This window comes from Macaca mulatta, chromosome 2, assembly GCF_049350105.2.
Source record: "Macaca mulatta isolate MMU2019108-1 chromosome 2, T2T-MMU8v2.0, whole genome shotgun sequence".
Taxonomy (NCBI): domain Eukaryota; kingdom Metazoa; phylum Chordata; class Mammalia; order Primates; family Cercopithecidae; genus Macaca; species Macaca mulatta.
The window spans coordinates 55,591,062-55,607,694 of record NC_133407.1 but is presented as its reverse complement, the minus strand read 5'-3'; the positions used below and the strand labels follow the sequence as shown (position 1 = coordinate 55,607,694).

The window sequence follows — 16,633 nt, the reverse complement described above, 5'->3', positions numbered from 1 at the left end:
CTTACAACCAACCCTATAAGGCATATACACAATCAACTGTGGTTTACACAGTCTATGATGCAAATGGAGCCACAAAGGGTTTGCAGTGGATAGCAGGTACAACCTGCCAGGCAGACAATTCTCTGAGGCAACAAAAGGCAAAGTATGAACATTGACTATACTCTTTAGACTGAGTCTGTGCTCCCCTGTGCCACCCATACCCCACAGCTCCCAATTTATTTCTTGCTTGATTTGTGTTTCCTGCCTGGCCCCTGAGGCTTTTGCATTTACATTCCCTGCATTAGACTTCTTTCCTTTCTGACTGTCTGACAAAGTGGTGGGGCAGAAATAACGATGAGCTATCCATTTTAACCTTTTCAGGTCACAGGGTCAATTTTTGTGCACGCAGGTACATATTATATAATGAAAATATTTTAAAATAATCATGGAGTCACTACCTACTTCTACTTCTGATTATGTGATTAATAAAGGTCAACGTGCTGCTTCAGGCCCTTAAAACTGAGTTGCAAATAAATGTTATTTTATGTTGCTAACGCAATAATTTCACACTATATTGATTACATTTGAGAAATGTGTGTGTGTGTGTGTGTGTGTGTGTGTGTATATATTTGTTATTGTTTTGACGGAGTCTCGCTCCTCTGCCCAGGCTGGAGTGCAGTGATGTGATCTCGGCTTGCTGCTCCGCCTCCCTGGTTCAAGCGATTCTCCTGCCTCAGCCTTCCAAGTAGCTGGGATTACAGGCACGCATCACCATGTCTGGCTAATTTTTGGATTTTTAGTAGAGACAGGGTTTTGCCATGTTGGCCAGGCTGGTCTCCAACTCCTGACCTCAAGTGAGCCGCCTGCCTGCCTCCCAAAGTGCTGGGATTACAGGCGTGAGTCACCATGCCTGGCCTATATTTGAGAAATATTGATCAAGACTGGAATATCTCTGATGCAAAATGCATCGTAATAAATGCAAATATATCTAAAATTTTTTCAGCATATTTCAATTAATGCAGATTTTATTTAAATTAGCAACGCTTACCCTAGCACAGAGAGACAAGTTTGATTCTGATTTATGAATGAGTTTATTTTCTCTAATTTGAACTTTACCTAGCATCTTTGGCTCTATCCACAGACAAAAAGCGATTCTAGGGAGACACCAGTGTCACAAGTAAGGGTCATCAAAAACCTATTCTAGGGAGACACTAGTGTCATCAGTAAGGGTCATCATACCATGCAACTGATGGTTATACTTATTTAGAAAAAAAAAACTATAGTCATTTGAGTGTTGTTGAAAAAACTAACATGAAACCTATTTGATAAAATAATTTCAGCTTTCTTTAAATAGCATAGATTTGTTTTTCAGACTTTAATAGAGAAACTATCATATTTTTTAAGACTAGCCAAGTACAGTAGTGAGAAGAGGGGAATGAGTAGAACGAGAAGTTCAATCTGTAACTGACTGTGAACAATCAACTGAGATAACTCACTACCATTGGTCTAGCTGAAACTGTCATTTCTCATGGTAATGTTTTAGCCAATAAAATAAACTGACAAAAATAAGATTTAATTTCTTCAAAGAGATTATGATAGCTACATATAATCCCTTGAAACTTTGCTCATCTGACTACAGAAAAACTGATGGATTATTTGTTGGGGGCAGTGAAAATCTGGGGACACAGCAACTTGCACAAGAGCAAAAAGATTAATTTCTGAAAAACTATACATGTTGAGAAGAAAGTTATAATATTACAAAACATAAGAGAAATGTGAGACTACAGGTCAAAATGATTTAATTTTTGTTCTAATATGAACAAACTGCAATTTGAAAGATACTATTTCATGAGTACAAATATCATTTTATCCATGTGTCTGGGGCACTGGCTATTTCAGCTAGTGGAATATTCTAGTTAACTGTTACCTCATGTTTATTTTACATATGGATGACTGATTTTCAAAGATGTACTACATAAAAAGTTATGGTTAGTATTAAAAACTCATATAATTTATTCTTTTGTTCATGAATCAAAAACAAATTCACATTCTCTCACAGCATTATGAACCTAATACACTGTAAATACTGCCAATATAGTCTAATATAAAATTGGGAGCTGGATTTTTGACATATATATCTAATCATTAATTTAATTAATAAAATATTTTATTAAGTAAGTCTTTTACCATGGTATTCTCAAAATAAGAGTGAAGCGATAAAGAGGAAAGTGAGATTAGAGTTTCTGGTTAGTAAAATTCCAGATAATAATAAGTTTATATGTATTTTCTGAAATAAATTCAGAGTGAATAAAAAGAGTAAATTTCCAGGTAATTAAATGAGTAGCTAGTCTGTGTTTTAAACTTTGCAATTTGTGTGAATAATTCTAGATTATGTATACATTACCAAATTGAAAATAAGCTGAAACCACAAATGTAGAACTCCATAATAAATTAAACATTGAGGAGCACTTAGGGCTCTTTCAATATTAGCTTAGGAACAGTCAAAATTTTAAACAGTGTACTGATTGATGCCACTAAGATTGATGCCCTTTTTAAGAGCTCTAGAACACATAGTTTTTTTTCATTCTTGACCTTGAAAACGAAAAGGCTGAAAAATAAAAATCAAAACTGAAAGTGTTGTTTTATATAATTTAAATTAACTCTATGGGATAATGAAGGCAAAGGGGTCTTACAGCAAGAAAGTATCATAAAATAGCTTGACAGACATATAACAGTGTGGAGGAAAGAGAAAAACAAGAGAACTATATTTCATTTCCAAATTACACAAACACATATAAATGTATAAAATACCACTGATCCTTAATCCATATTTCGTTAAGCTAAAATCCTTACTTTTTAAGGAAAACCACATGAGACACCTCAGATAAGTTTCCATCATTGACCACCTTACCTGACACCTCATCTATAATTACAAACAAACTTGGGGTGTGGTTTATCTGCTCTAACAGTAGGACTCTCTGTAGATCATCAGATTCATTTATTAAGAAACCCCACCCCTTACCTGGTGGGAGAAACGCTGTATGCTGTTGTAACTGCATGTTGGCTAGAGCCTGTTGGTATTGGAAAATACCAGTGTTAAAGACTGCGGTGGCACCGTTGGTTTTTTCAAGAGCAGGCCTCTTTGGTAATGGGGGAAGTACAGCTTGAGGAATTCCCTGTTTAGTGAATGAGTATAAAAAACAAATACCAGTAAAAAGAGAAAAAGAAAAAAGAAAAATCAGTCGAAGGCTAAAATTGTTAGGAAGCATGAGCAAGCAAGCAGCGGAGCACTTAACTACCCGAGGGAAAAAATCCAATGAATAAAAAATTAAAGAAAAAAAAAAAAAGCAAGATAAAAGCTTTAAAGGAAGCATTATTTTTGTCCAAAACAAAATCTCACTAGTACAAGAGCACATGTTATAATGTGTTAAAGTGCTTTAGGTCCCATAATGCTTCAGGCTTTCTATGAGAAGCCATTGAATTGGGAAAAGAGGAAAAGCCACACTGCGAGCTCCATGAGGATTGACAAGTATAAGCAATGTTAATAGTTAATTGTACAGAGTGACTGAAACAGATAAAATAAAAACTAACCCACTGCTCCTCCCCCCAGATCTACCTAGACATGCAAATGTCCCAGAGCATGCAAGTTTTTTTCCTTAAATACTGAACTATAAATATTAAAATGTAAATAATTCTACCACTAAAGCCATGCTAACCAAACAGGTACATAAATATACAGTCAAAAATACACTCTTTATATTCTCCAACTATTTCTTTAGAAGATTCTACAATGTAGTTAAACTGAATGTGGGCTGCTGGGCTTTCAGAATCTTTTATTGTATGACATCCATCTATGTACTTAGATTATAGTCTTTCTACTAATTTTGTCAGGAAACCACACTCAGTTTTTTCATTGTACTTTATAACTCTATAACAGAAAAAAGGATATATATTTTAAAGTTGATTTAAAAAAAAAAAACTTGTATCTACAATAAAGCTACATGCCAAGCTAAAAGGTGAAAGGTCATAGTACCAGGTCAAAGGTTGCCTCGAGGGGTCGCTTCAGTGATTTGACAGCCGACTGAGTCTTAATTAGCAGGCAGCGAGCACATGATGGCAATGGGCCAGTGGGGTTCAAGCGCATTAACATAAACAGCAAGCAGAGGTGCATCATGGGGGCAGCAGTGCATTTTTGGGTAGGTGAGAAAAAACAAATAAAAAAACAAATCATCGGAATGCCATATACAACGAATAACAAGACTAAGCATGCACAATAAAGGCACTACTGAGTTGTTATTGGGAGGATAACTCCTCTTTGTAGTTAATTACAAACAAGATACTCTAACAGAAAAAAAAAGAGTGAAAGGAAGAGAGGAGGAGAGAGTCTGCCTTCTGTATTTTTGCTCAAGTATCCATAAACAAACACAGAAAAGATCTCTCTCATGATTAATATCACTGTTATGAAATACTACACAGTAACTTTTAAAATGAGTATTTCATTGATTTAAGTCACATATTTATGTAAAAAATGACAACATTAAAACAGCTAAGCAAAGAACAAAGAATGGGCTCATTAAAATCAGCTACTAGATCACATTAAAATTTACCTTGAGAATATAGTTTAGTAGCTATTCTTAATGATCCAGTTTCTAACTCTTTGAGTACTGCTGTCTCTCTCCTTTCTATATAATGGCATAGTCAAGCTTCTCTAGTGTTACTATTTTGTTTATGCCACAATATTATTTCAGACAATCTAGAGAGTATACTACTCAAAATCCTGTAGCTAATTCTAAGAACAATTTTGTTGAACAATTCTCCTAAATAGTTCCAGATCATGTTATTGTTAAAAGCAAGATATATGTGAAGAAGAGCCTTGATGTGCAAAAGAACACACCAAAGGAAAACAATGGCTGATTAGATGGCACACAGAAATAAGAAGACCGAAAATGGCAATATCGTTAAATTGAAAAGGAGACAGGTGGTTCTTTACAAAGCAGAGATTTCAGAAACCCTACATCCAGAATAAGACAGATTAAGAGTTAGGCCAAGGGTAGGAGCAATCTGAACCATTTGAGGAGTTACCCTCACTTCTGTGAAAGTAACTTCTTTATATATTGTCTGGGATACCTGAACAAACATATCTTCAGCAATTTTATTTTAAAAAAGGTTAATAAATGAATAGCTTGTAGTCAGATAGAGTTGCTCACTTTGCTTTTCTGACTGCTAACAAGGAGAGAGCTGATATCTCTACTCACCATGGCAGCTGCAGTGGCTGCAGCCTGTGCAGCTGCAGCCTGGTTGACCTGGTATTGGGCAGCCTTGATCTTGGCTTGCAAATGTGCAGGGGGATGAAAGTATTTGCACTTTTCCCGAGAGCATCTCCCTTTGATGTAATCCATACACACAGTGACTGTGTTGTCATTGGTGTCAATCATTGTGCTGTCAGCAGGATGAGCAAACCGACAATCATTTTCTCCTCTGTTGCAATTGCCACGTTGGTACTCTCGACATACCTATTGAGGTCATTAAGTACATGAGGTTTAGTCAACATGAACAAGAAGAAGCTTTCTGAAGATTTTAACTTAAAGTGCAAGACTGGTGATAGAAGGCTACAGATGAAAGGGGAAAAATGATTTTCAAACAAGGCAACAAAGTAACTTCAGCATTTCCTAGTTTAGTTACAAATTATAACTCCATTTCAGTATAAATGCCCATAAGAAAATACAGGTATAATATTAATTATGGTAAAAATACAATCTGAAATGGTGTTGATATACTTATGAATTGCAAAGGGAAAATAATAACCTCACAGTAAAGAAACATGGCAAACATCGCTTTAACCAAGTGATCAAAATTAATACCACCAATAATGAGACATAGTGACACTGTGTACCTATTGATACGATACAATGAGAAGGGCACACAATCACAGCAGATGTATTACTGCCTGAATTTAATCAAGATGAAACATCAGACGAAGTGAATGGAAAGATATTTTACTTGATAACCGACTACTACTCTTCCAAAGTGTCAAGGTCATGCAAGACAGACTGAGATACTATCACAAGCTGGAGGATCCTGGAGTCACAGAAAGAATATTGGGAGGACAACTGGTAAAATTTGATTGAAGTCTGTAGATTGGTTGAACAGCAGTATATCAATGTTAATTTTTCTGGTCTTAGGAGAGATTTCACAGTTACGCAAGATATTAATATTCAGGTCAGTGAAGGGTAGACAGAAACTCTTGGGTCTATTTTTGCAACTTTTGTGTAAATATAAAATTATTTCCAAGTGAAAAATATACAAAATCAAATCTGATAGCTTTTTATGAAAATGTTTCCGGGAGTTATTTTTTGATCTTCAGAGATTCACTTGGTAGCTATATAAAGCAGTAAAAAAAGATTGGTTTTGTTATGTCTGTTTGTTTTACATTTGACAATTCTGTTAATTTTGCCACCGAGATCTTAGGGAAAAGGCGAAAACATTATTTCTCATTCATCTGCGCAATTTTGACTCTTACTATTTAAAAGCAGTCTTCATTCGGGATATTTTGACCCTTTTACCACAAGAGGGCCATCTAAAACACAGAATGTCCTTTTAATATTTTCCTGCTCTTCCTTCAAGCTTCAAGAAAACAGTTTTTAACTGTTCAAAAGTATCTTTTCACAAATAGCAAACGCAGATATTAAGCACTTTATCTTGAAGTTAAGCAAGAAAGAGAAACTGTAACCCTGCAATAACTTAGGAAGCAAAGGTTTTCTTGGATTTACATAAATAAAATGATTGTATTTAAATTTGGGTGTTTTCCCCATATTATATTCATATCCTATTACTGAGGAAAGTGCTTCTTAAAGAAAGAGATACTATAATCTGTACCACGCTACATCTTAAAAAAGAGCATTATAAATGATATCTTGCACTACTTGGAAACCTCAAGCTAGCTAAAGTTTCGTGTTCCAAATACATACAATGAGCCAGTGTCATTCATCACCACACTCAAGAGTTATAAAGAACACAAAAACGACTTTAAAAGTTATTCAAGATTCTGGGTTTTTTTTTTTTTAGTGTATTTATCTTATTGAACACACCAAAAAATTTATTACCAAGATTTATAACTTAGAAAGCAAAAATGATCAAGCTGTTACCCAGAATAATTATCCTCCTCTCTGGCTGAACATTAGCATCAGCTATGGAGCTTGCTAAAACAGTACCCAGTACCTAATCAAAATTTACTGTATGTGAGGCTCATCACTACACTCAGGAAGAGTATAGTGCCTACCTTAAATAATGATAAAAAGCTTTATGTGTGTGCGTGTGTGTGCGTGTGTGCGTGTGTGTGTGTGTGCGTGTGTGTGTGCGTGTGTGTGTGCGTGTGTGCGTGTATGTGTGTGTGTGTATGCTAAATATACACTACTGCATAAACAACAGGGCTACTTTTCTGTTTAAGCAAATCTATGTCAATGCAGGCATCACCAAACAGGAAACTCGCAGAAGGTCTATAAGTGATCTCTCTCAGCTGCTGTTTGCTCCTCAGTAATTCCTGCTTTCTTGAATATGCTCAAAATGAACTGGCAGCAGGGAACTAACACTCTATTTTTCCTATGTAGTTTATTCTTTCCCACATTAACAATAAAGAAGTCCTGAAGTTATTTAGGTTCTGTGTATATATATTTGCATGTGTGTGCAGGGGGTGGGGTTCTACAGGTTAAGGATTGGTTTATTATAATCTCACATTCTTTACTCTCTTGTGAGACATTTAGAAAGAATTCTACAAATATTTAAGCAGAGTTAATAACTAAGAATTAGCTCAGAATGTGTCATAAAACCAACCTTTTTTGAGGTTAAACTTAGTCAACTGCTTTTGCATAATATGCATGTTTGACTCTTTCATATTTTTATTTTTTTGCAGTTTATGGTTTTTCCTGATGTAAGAAATGGGACAAAAGAAACATACTGTAATAGCTACTCTCACATTATTCTTGCCTTTGAAAAAATAAAGAAGAGAAAATCTCTTGTGAAAACTTGTACTGGTGAGAGGTACAGGCCAGAGGGACTGGAAATTTACCAACCATTAGATGTGCATCTGAATTGTGGGGTAACTATGGGAACATGAACTTCCCAAAGCTTCTAAAACACATTTTTCCTAATAGACATCATCAATAAAATGGGATCTATCCCTTGGTTGCTCAGTATGGGTTTGATCTGGTTTCTCTGATAAACTCAAGGACACTTTATGCTGATCCCCAAAATAAATGTCTTAGACATAGTACTACATTAGCAAATTATAATTGACAAATTATATAAATTCAACAAATTTAATCTCATAATTAAAAACAGGATAAGAAATTATGACATTTATCATAGAGAATTTGAAACACAGAATGTAAAATTAAATCTGAAAATTCTAACAACATTGTGGCTCATTTTTCTCTTCTCATCCAGTCTTCTGTATGTATACACACATTTTAAAAAACTGTATAGTATAGCTATTATTTGGTGACCTTTTATGCTCAACGATGCAGCATAAGCATTTTCTCATTTTGCTAAATAATTTCCAGAGTGATCACTTTGGATGGCTGCATCAAATTTCATCAAATAGTGTACAAAATACAGGTAATTCTTTCGGAGGATATCTAGATAATTTCCAGTATTTCCATATTACAAATAATATTCAAATAATTTATCCATGACTATAGGCATTTTTCATTTTTGGCAGATAAATATACAGATTTATCTGTACATGTATATGTACTGGGTCAACATATAAAAATATTTTGTGACTGGGCGTGGTGGCTCAAGCTGGTAATCTCAGTACTTTGGGATGCTAAGGTGGGTGGATCACTTGAGGACAGGAGTTTGAAACCAGCCTGGCCAACATGGTGAAACCCCATCTCCACTAAAAATACAAAAATTAGCTGGGCATGGTGGCAGGCGACTGTAATCCTAGCTACTCAGTAGACTGAGGCAGGAGAATCGCTTGAACCTGAGAGGCGGAGGTTGCAGTGAGCTAAGATCATGCCACTGCACTCCAGCCTGGGTGACAGAACAAGACACTGTCTCCAAAGAAAAAAAAAATGTTCGATAAATGGCTTTCAAACCTACATTAAAATAATAAAATCTATTTAGCTACACATGTAATGTGATTCAACATGAGCCTTTTACTCTACAAGTACTAAGGCAAGATTTGCCAATGAAGATATTCAATGAAAACATTTAAGTTCTAAATTCTATTTCCAGAAAAATATCTATGGAATAATTATAAACTTTAAATAACCAAAAGAAAACATAGGAAGATTTCCTAAGAAAATGTAAATTAATTCTAAATAAACCTTCTTTTGTTAACTAAATAGCAGTAATATAGTAGACAGACAATAGGGTTTGTAGTCAGAAATTATGAGTTCCAGTTCCTATCACTTTACTAGCTATGGAATCTTCATAATGAAAACACTATTAACATCTATTTAAAAGGTCATGAATACTGAATAAAATAATGCACAGCTTATAACACATCATACAAATCTGGATAATAAGAATAATCCTGTCATTTGATCTCTAATTTTTTAATACATGAAAAACATATTTCAAAATGGTCAAAATAATAAGTTTTATAAGTAGTATTAAATTCAGCAATGCTCTGCAAGTTAAAGCACTGGGATTCTAAGGAGATTAATGTCAATATTCGAATTTACTCAAAACTGGAGAGTCATTTGCATGTTCTTTAAGGAGATATCCCTTTGAAGTAATATGTTTTGTGCTCACCATATTTGTATAATTAACTCAGTCATCTTGGAGAATAACAATCAAAAGCAGGAATAGAAAGCTAATTATAAGAAGAAAAGGGACTTCGTCCATTTTAACATTTTGAGAAGTCAATTTAATAGTTAATGGCCAATATTAAGAAACATATTCAAAGACATATAGCCACATGTTCACCAATAAGCAGCATGGACTTCACTTTCTATTAAGTTGGAACTAACAAGCTAAATTTTTCTAAGTATTACTTTAAAAAGTAATCCTGGATAATCACTTTGATCAATCACTTTGATCAAAGGGTTCACAACATTATTGATCATGAGTTTATAATATTAAAGAAATTATCTCTATCTTCATTTTAAAAGGATTAAAATATCCACTTTGTAATCCTCATAATTCTGGTAATTAGGTAAATATAACTGTAGTCAATTTATTGTACAATTAAAATCCCTAGATAAATATCAGATGATGTGATTTCTAGTTTCAGTTGGTGATATGGTTTGCCTGTGCCTAGCCATGTGAAACTGTAAGTCCAATAAACCTCTTTCTTTTTGTAAATTGCCCAGTCTTGGGTATGTCTTTACCAGCAGCACGAAAATGGACTAATACAGTTGGTTATTCAATAACTGTATATATTTGATCAATTTTTCTCCTTCCAAAAAAAATCAAGAAAAAGACATCTACTTTAACTATCTCATAGTATTTCTGTTAGGATCAAATGGGAGCATTCTTTGAAGTCTAAAAGGCAGACTCCATCATTACTATTAGGGCCAGAAAACACAAGCATACTTCTATAGGTAATGGAACTAAGAATCTACCACTTGATCTCACATAAAAACATAAAATCTGAACAGGAATGACCAACGACAGAACCATTAAGTCCACTTCCACGTTGTCATTTATTAATTCCCATGAATGACTATGCAAACCCAACAGGACAGGAAAATGGACACAACTTTGAAACAAGCTTGTCAATACACCAAGTTAGCCATTACCTTATTTAATTTATATTATTATTGTTATTTGAGATAGGGTCTCCCTCTGTCACTCAGGATAGACTGCAGTGGCGCAATCTCAGTTCACTGCAGCCTCAACCTCCCTGCTCAAGTGATCCCCCCACCTAAGTCTTTCAAGTAGCTGGGACTGCAGGTGTGAACCACTGTTCTTAATCCAGCAATTACTACAGTTTAAGCAACTTATAACTCTACACCACATCAAAACTCTAATCACAGAGATTAATAACTGACAGAGCCATAGTGTATTAAATTGTTTAAATGAAGACGTTACTACATTTTTAAGAGTCATTCTAAAGTTTATTACAGATTTAAAAAAACAACCTACATAAACCTCTATGTGCAAAACTCTTAAGGTTTCTTGGGAACTTTCCGGAGATATTAAAAAGAAATCACAAAAGCAGTAGCCAAACATCCTCTAAAAAATGCAAAATTAAAATAATCCTACCAATAAGACTTTCCTACATTATTAAAAGCATCTTCTTTCCTAATCTTTTCTGAATAGAAAGTCTTTTATTCCATCATGTTAAATCCACTAAACACCTAAATAATCCCAACCTAGGCATGCTTTTCACTGTCATTCTAATCCTCATTTGGCTTTAAATGTTCTATTTTTTGTAGTCAATGGGTATTATATGTTTTTCTGCCTATATGAAAAGGGTTATTAGATTCTTCTGTGGAAGTAATAGAAACATACAACCATTAGTGGCCTGAATTAGAAACTCGTGTAATGATTACCTCACAGAATAAAACTTTCAGCCAAGAATAATTTATTTTAAGACAAGCAAACACAAACTGAAACTATCAGAAACCGTTGTTTGTCCACCTTTCCTGGAATACTTATATTTTTCTCATATAGACTGCTGATGTAAAAATGGTGCAGTTAACCAAATGTCAATCTAATGTTTTCATAAGTATCTGAAATACATGTCCCCTGGTTTTTATTTGATTACTCCTATGTAATATAAATTACCTTAATAATCATCATTGTTTATCTAAAGTATTTCACTATGCTGTGCACAGTGTTCTCATCAACTTATTGGAGAGATGGATTTTTAATTAAGGTTCACAAAAAGCTACATCATTTACAAATACATTAAATAAATGATGAAAAGTTGAAGCCTAAATAAGAGATGCTAGTATCTTTTAGTGCATGTGTTTATAGCTATTTGCATTTAGAGTCACCTGGCAGATCTGTGAAAAATATTACCAAACCCCATCGCAGATCTACTGAATCAGTCTTTGGGGATGAGGCCCTACATTTTTAACAATCACCCCAAGTGATTCTAATCTCATTAAAGTATGAAAACCACTGCTTTAGATCTAGGCGCATAATCAAGATGCCATATTTTATAGCTGAATTGCTCAAAATGTAAACATGTTTTCAAGGAGAATGGTAACACATGATAAACATTTTTCATATTTTAGTACCTCTGTGGGGTTACCCTGAGCCCTGAATAAGGGAATGTATCTTTCTGTGTTTAATCACCTGAGTAACTGGTTGACTGACTCATTTATCCATTCATTTAACAAGTTATTGGGCATCAGTTATGAGTTTGGGCACTATTCTCATGTGGATCTTTTCTTGTCATTGATAAGACAGGAATTAAAGGGTTTCAAAGACATTCCTCACATCTTCTACTTAAAATACTTTCAACAGTTTTCTACTGAATATTGTTGAGTAAATGAGAGAATGAATGCATTCATGAATTCTTTTGGCACCATAAAAAATTACTGTGCATCTTGAAAGTAAGTCAAACAATGATTTCTCCAATTACTAACTCTTTGTAGTAAAACAGGGGTATGGCTAAAAAAACTCAGTCTTTTCTAGAATCTATAGATTTGAATAATTTCTTAACATAATCATGGAGAGAAATTGCTGAGACCAGCCTGGCGAACATGGTGAAACCCCGTTTCCACTGAAAATACAAAAATTAGCCGGGCATGGTGGCACACATCTATAATCTCAGCTACTCAGGAGGCTGAGGCAGGAGAATTGCTTGAACCTGGGAAGTGGAGGTTGCAGTGAGCTGAGATCCTGCCACTGCACTCCAGCCTGGGCAACAGAGTGAGACTTTGTGTCAAAAAAAAAAAAAAAAAAAAAGTATGAATTTTGGAGTACAGGAAGTACTTGGCAACAAAGTCTTTTAAAAGCCAATAAAGAAAGGATAATATGAATATTGATATAAATCTCATGTTGTATGTATATGTATATAATTTTTAAAAATAAATGTTTCAATAGCTTGTGGCTGGTGTTAAAAACAAGAAAATGACCTAAATGTCCCTAGAATGTTCTAATTGGAAGTGACCTTAGAGATTATGGGGTGCAACCCCCTAACTTTACATGTGAGGAATATGAAACCCAGAGAATAAGAGCATCCTGATCCAAGCTGGCTCACCTAATTAGCAATATCACATGTAGTAATTCTTGAATTCCTGTTTTCCAATTTAACATTTTTTTTTTTCTGTAGTATCACACTGGGTGCTGTAAAGATGTCAGTTTTAAGCAATTATATAAGAACCAGAAGGCTAACAATCTATGGTATTTTAAATTTCCTTATTGTCTAACAAGTTGCAGTAAAAAGACAGAAAGAAGTGGCCAGAAGAACTGGTCAATAGTTTAACTGATTCCAAAAATTTTTTTACCTCAGAAGGAACTCAAAATTCAAATATATGCTTCAGAATTTCATAAGGAAGAAGTAGAGTATGCATTTAAATACCAAATGACCAAACATTTGATCAATTAATAAATAAGTAGGTGCATTTATTGCCATGTCTTTTAGACTTCGATACGTGATGCAATTGGCATGCGAAGAAATAACGTGCAGATAGGATTGTCTAAAATCACAAGCACAGAGCAGCAAGATGCGCCTCAGAGCTTCACGCTGCAGTATCCTAACAGGTTGGAACTGTGACACTGGATCTGATCTTGTTAACAAGAATAAGACAGGAAGCTGCACTACAATCAAGCATTTAGAGAAGCAGGATTCAGATAAAAGGCAAATCACAGTTGATGCAGTGGTAGCCATGTGTACTGACTATAGCAAAAGAAAACAGACAAAATACAATAAGTAGCTCCTCACAAAAAGAAAAAAACCCAAAGACAAAAGTCTTCATTTCAATTAAGCACTACAAAATATAAACAGTAACAAACTACTTAAAATTGTGAATGTGGGAGGATTGGTTTAGTAGAGTTATAACCATTTTTTTTGAATATCATCTATTAATAATTAATTCATTAAAGTTCATCTCAGATTGCTTATTTGGTTACCACTAATCAATCAACAATTATGCATTAAGAACTCAGGGTTTGCTTTAGAAAGGTTGGGGGAATAAAACTGCTTCACATGCTGAGCATCCAATAATTTCAGATATTTAAAAAAAATTTAAGTTTCCTCTTAATCCATCTGCAAACAGCAATAGTTAATTAATAAGCAATACAGTTGTGTAACGACAAATCACTCAAAAATCCAGGTGTATCAGGTGTATCTCCCTAGCAAGAACAAGTTGCTTCACATCTCTTCCCCTAAAATCATTTCCCTGTAAAACAGAATTAATAATAGTGTCTTCCTGATAAGATTGTTTTGAGCATTAAAGCTCTGATGCATGTGTCTGGTATATGATTGTCAATACGCTAAAATTTCAGAGCCTTTGTAATGTATGCAACAAAAGTTAATAAATAATAAATCAGCTTATTAACTAAATTCCTGCTAAACTGACAAATTATTTGAGTCAATTATGTTCATATAACAGCCTCATTTTGCCACTTTCTCAGTAAAATTTATTAGCACTAAGTATTGCCTCATCTTCAGGAGGAGGAAATAAAAGGCATCCAAATAGGAAGAGAGGAAGTCAAATTATCCCTGTTGGCAGACAAGTTGTTTCTTTATCTAGAAAACCCCATAGTCTCTGCCCAAAAGCTCCTTGATCTGATAAACAACTTCAGCAAAGTTGTAGGATACAAAATCAATGTATAAAAATGAGTAGCATTCCCATAAACCAACAACATCCAAGCAGACAGCCAAATCAGGAGTGCATTCCCATTCACAATTGCCACAAAAAGAATAAAATACTTAGGAATAACAGTTAAGCAGGGAGGTGAAAGCTCTCTAAAATGAGAATGACAAAACATCCCTCAAAGAAATCGTGGATGACACGTAACAAATTGAAAAACTTTCCATGCTCATGGATAGGAAGAATCCATAACATTAAAATGGCCATACTGTTCAATGCAAGTTATACATTCCATGTTATTCCTTGTCAAACTACCAATGACATTCTTCACAGAATTAGAAAAAAAAAAAACTACTTAAAAATTCATATGAAATAAAAAAAGAGCTTGAACGGCCAATAGCCAATACAATCTTAAGCAAAAGTAACAAAGCTGGAGGCATCACATTACCTGACTTCAAACTATAGTACAAGGCTACAGTAAACAAAACAAGGTACTGGTACAAAAAAAGACACACAGACCAATGGAACAGAATAGAGAGCCTAGAAATAATGCAGCACACCTATAACTATTTGATCTCCAACAAAGCTGACAATAACAAGCAATGAGGAAAGGACTCCCTGTTCAATAAATGGTGCCAGGATAACTGGCTAGCTATACACAGAAGATTGAAACTGAACCCCTTCTTTACACCATATACAAAAATCAACTCAAGACGGATTAAAGGCTTAAGTGTAAAACCCCAAACTATAAAACCCCTGAAAGGTAACATAGGAAATACCATTCTTGACACAGGACCTGGCAAAGATTTCATGACAAACATGCCAAAAGCAATCGCAACAAAAATAAAAATGGAAAAATGGTATCTAATTAAACTAAAGAGCTTCTACACAGCAAAAGAAACTATCAACGGAATAAACAGCCTACAGAATGGGAGAAAATATTTACAAACTATGTATTCCACAAAGGTCTAATATCTAGAATCTGTAAGAAACTTAAATTTATGAGCAAAAAACAACCCTATTACAAAGTGGGTGAAGGACATAAACAGATGCTTTTCAAAGAAAGATACACAAGTGGCCAATAAGTATATGAAAAATGTCCATTATCACTAATATTAGAGAAATGCAAATCAAAACCACCAGATACCATCTCACGCCAGTTAAAATGTCTATTATTAAAAACTCAGAAAATAATGAATGTTGGTAAGGTTGCAAAGAAATAGAAACAATTATACACTGCTGGTGGGAGTGCAAATTAATTCAACCGTTGTGGAAAACAGTGTGGCAATTCCTCAAAGACCTAAAAACAGAAATCATTTGACCCAGTAATCCCATTACTGGGTATTTACCCAAGGAATATAAATCGTTCTACCATAAAGACACACATGTGTATATTCACTGCAGCACTATTCACAACAGCAAAAACATGGAATCAACCTAAGTGTCCATCAATGGTAGCCTGGATAAAGAAAATGTGGTATATATACACTGTGGAATACTATGCAGACATAAAAAAGAATGAGATCACGTCCTTTGCAGCAACATAGATTGAGCTGGAGGCCATTATCTGAAGCAAACTAATACAGAAACAGGAAACCACATACCACATGTTCTCACTTGTAAGTGGGGGCTAAATGATGAGACCTCATGGACACAAAGAGGGAAACAGCAGATGTTAGGGCCTATTTGAGGGTGGTTGGTGGGAGGGGGGAGAGGATCAGAAAAAAATACCTATTGGGTATTGTGCTTATTACCTGGGTGATGAAATAATCTCTACACCAAACCCCAATGGTATAAAGTTTACCTATATAAAAACCTGCACATGTACCCCTGAACCTAAAATGTAAGTTAAAAAAATATATCACCTCATCCTCACCAGGGAAAAGAGGAAAAAGTCATTTTATTCTTTAGGTGGGTTCAATGACAGGTTTGTA

General features: G+C 34.6%; 1 protein-coding gene across 50 annotated transcripts in view; it reads right to left on the bottom strand.

The window, feature by feature from the left end:
- MBNL1 (muscleblind like splicing regulator 1) overlaps positions 1 to 16,633 on the bottom strand; it is a 222,733-nt gene that overhangs the window by 14,930 nt on the left and 191,170 nt on the right. For 27 of the 50 annotated variants that reach the window (XR_013413606.1, XR_013413607.1, XM_077991591.1 and 24 more), the window contains 2 exons: positions 5,235 to 5,492; positions 3,002 to 3,155 (listed from right to left, as the gene is read on the bottom strand). Coding sequence is in view for 45 of the 50 variants with exons in the window: in XM_077991591.1 (XP_077847717.1) it covers positions 3,002 to 3,155; positions 5,235 to 5,492 (412 nt within the window). In the remaining 5 variants the exon portion in view is untranslated. Of the gene's footprint in view, positions 1 to 3,001; positions 3,156 to 4,012; positions 4,067 to 5,234; positions 5,493 to 16,633 lie in introns of all 50 variants that reach the window. The other 23 variants (XR_001443154.3, XR_013413604.1, XR_013413605.1 and 20 more) reach the window with 1 other exon arrangement.